The sequence below is a fragment of the Pteropus vampyrus genome, unplaced genomic scaffold, assembly GCF_000151845.1.
Source record: "Pteropus vampyrus isolate Shadow unplaced genomic scaffold, Pvam_2.0 Scaffold144, whole genome shotgun sequence".
In the NCBI taxonomy this organism is placed as follows: Eukaryota; Metazoa; Chordata; class Mammalia; order Chiroptera; family Pteropodidae; genus Pteropus; species Pteropus vampyrus.
The window spans coordinates 226,632-229,100 of record NW_011888925.1 but is presented as its reverse complement, the minus strand read 5'-3'; the positions used below and the strand labels follow the sequence as shown (position 1 = coordinate 229,100).

The window sequence follows — 2,469 nt, the reverse complement described above, 5'->3', positions numbered from 1 at the left end:
AAAAATCACGTTTTGTCCCTTGCATGCAAAAGTAAAAGATAACTCATTTCGGAACATTTGGAAAATAAAAGAAGGATAGAAAGGTGGACGAAAACCCAGCGTGTCCTGAAGGCTCTGCCCGGAGGTATTGGTTACAAAAACGAAGTTATTTTTTCTGCCTTTTTCCTTGGGCGCACGTGTTCGGGGGTGTGTACCTGTGCGCATATGTGTGTTAAGCACGCATATCTTTATGTTGTGTAAAACTGGGATTATACTTTATAGTTTTTGTTCATGATTTTTCTCACTAAACTTTATAGCGTTAGCACGAAATAGTCCTTACGACATAATTTTTAACAGTTGCGTATGTGGCTACTGTAATTTCAGTGCCACTGTCAGTAATTCTGCAGTAAAGGGCTTCTTGTCAGCATCTCCGATTACTCCCAGGAGGAGAACCCTTGGGTCCAACAGCTCATGAAAGCTTTCGTGCTCCAGGCTCATCGAAGCCATCCGCCCTCCCCTGTCTTTCATGGAGGGTACTTTACCCACACACTTCTTGTGACAGAGGCAAACCGGACCAAGGAAAAGCCAGAGAACCAAGTCAAAGCCAGCACAGGGCAGGGGGCACAGACCACAGCCACCAGCAGTCCCGGCGGGGTGGGGTTAGTCAGGGTGGGCTTCATAGAGGCGGTGGGAGAGGTCTGGAAGGGGCTGCCTGTGGGAAGAGCAAGTAAGGAGAGTGGAGGTGTTCGGCTGGCATGGGGCCCGAGGGGTGGGGGACTCGGGTGCCGGCTGGAGTGGGCAGAGCTGGTCCTGTTGGTCCTCCAGAGCCTTCTTGGTTCTCAGATGAGGAAGGGGAGGCGGGGGCGGGAAGGGTCATTGCCCAGCCCCCTCAGCCCTCAGGCCCGAACCTCCCCGAAGCACTACTTGGATCCAGCCACCCCTCCTGGGCAGAAGCTTCGGAGACTCCTTGGAGCTCCACGCTGGAGCCTTACCCCGGCTGTCCAGCCCTGCCTCCCACTGCCCCCAACGCTTGCGCCAGCCCCGGCCCCAGGCAGTCCCTGTGCTTCCCAGAAGCCCCTCAGACCTCCCTCCAGTGGACGGCCCCCTGCTGCTGCTGCCTCCTGGCCCTCTAGCCCACGTCTCCAGCACGCGGCCGCTGCTGCGGCCGGGCGTTCCCTGGTAGGGCACATATCACCCAGCCACGTGTGGTCTCTCGTGGGTGTGGGTCGCGGCTCCTACGTTATCAGCCTACGACCGTCTGGAGAGTCAGCGCCATGTCCTAGTCACAGCTGTGTCTTCGACAACTCCCTTCAGGTCTGCTGCTCACGAGTAGCACTCAAGAAACATCGAAGGGGGTTAATCAGCCTTCCTACCCACGCCCCTCTGCTCTCGAGTGGGGTCACCGGCGGGGGCTCTGTCTCAGCCATCCTCTCTGTCATCTGGTCTGCGGGGCTCAAAGAGGGGGGCCTGGTCCCTCGGCCTCTTCTTTCTGGGGCTTCCCGCACAGCAGGATGACTTTCCCAGTGCTTGGTCTTTCTTCCCGGGATGGGGTAGGGGCGCGGGGTCCCCGTGGAGTAGATTTTCTCCCTCCACCCCAACCACTTTCAGTGTGGGTGGTACAAGGGTGTTTTCTCTCTTCTCAGATATTGACGAATGTTTGAGCTCCTCTTGCGAGGGCCACTGCGTGAACACGGAAGGCGGGTTTGTGTGCGAGTGTGGACCCGGCATGCAGCTCTCCGCCGACCGCCACAGCTGCCAAGGTGAGCGGCTCAGGGCCGGGCAACGCGGACACTGCCGCTGCTCCTGCTGGGCTCTGATGTCCACTGGGTGGCCCTGCCAGGGCCTGCTCTGCCTGTGTTTGTGCATTTCACCTTGACCACGGTCCTCTGAGGTGGACCCGTGATCTTCTCCACCTGACTGGTGGGGCAACAGGTTTGCCCAGGGCCATTCAGTTTGAGTCCTGGCAGCTCTGACCCTAGGGTCTGGGCTCTGAACCAGGGCTCTCTAGGAAACTGCTGCTGCCATCATTGCAGGGTGGAGGGATGGGGGCGAGGCGAGGCCCTGGGGAGAGGCGGGACCAGGGTCGGGAAGACAAATTGGAAGGAGGAAGCCACTGCGAAGAGGGGGCTGTGAGCACAGCACGCCCAGGGGGTGTAGGAGAGGCGTGCATGCTGGGGCCATTCATTTGTTCTACCTGCCCCCATGCTGGGCCGGGCCCTGGAGACACTGGCCTCCAGCTGCCCCCAGTGGGGTGGAGAGCAGAACAACTTTGGAACAGGGCGTGAGTGCTGCAGGGGCCAGCGGGAGAAGGGGTTTGTCCTCCTGAGTGAGCAGAATGGGAGAGATCTTTTAAAATAATGACTCATTCTTTCAAGATGACTTATTTACAGAAGTTAGGTAAGAAAACACTCTCTCTTCAACAAGGCAGCTAAGACGAAAGTTCCTCCTTGATACTGCAATATTATTTTCTGTGTGTTTGAAATTTTCATG

At 57.2% G+C, this 2,469-nt stretch overlaps 1 protein-coding gene across 1 annotated transcript in view; it reads left to right on the top strand.

The window, feature by feature from the left end:
* VWCE (von Willebrand factor C and EGF domains) overlaps window positions 1-2,469 on the top strand; it is a 30,011-nt gene that overhangs the window by 8,565 nt on the left and 18,977 nt on the right. Inside the window, exon 5 of the mRNA XM_011368591.2 lies at window positions 1,623-1,739. Coding sequence (XP_011366893.1) covers window positions 1,623-1,739 — 117 coding nt within the window. The remainder of the gene's footprint in view (window positions 1-1,622; window positions 1,740-2,469) is intronic.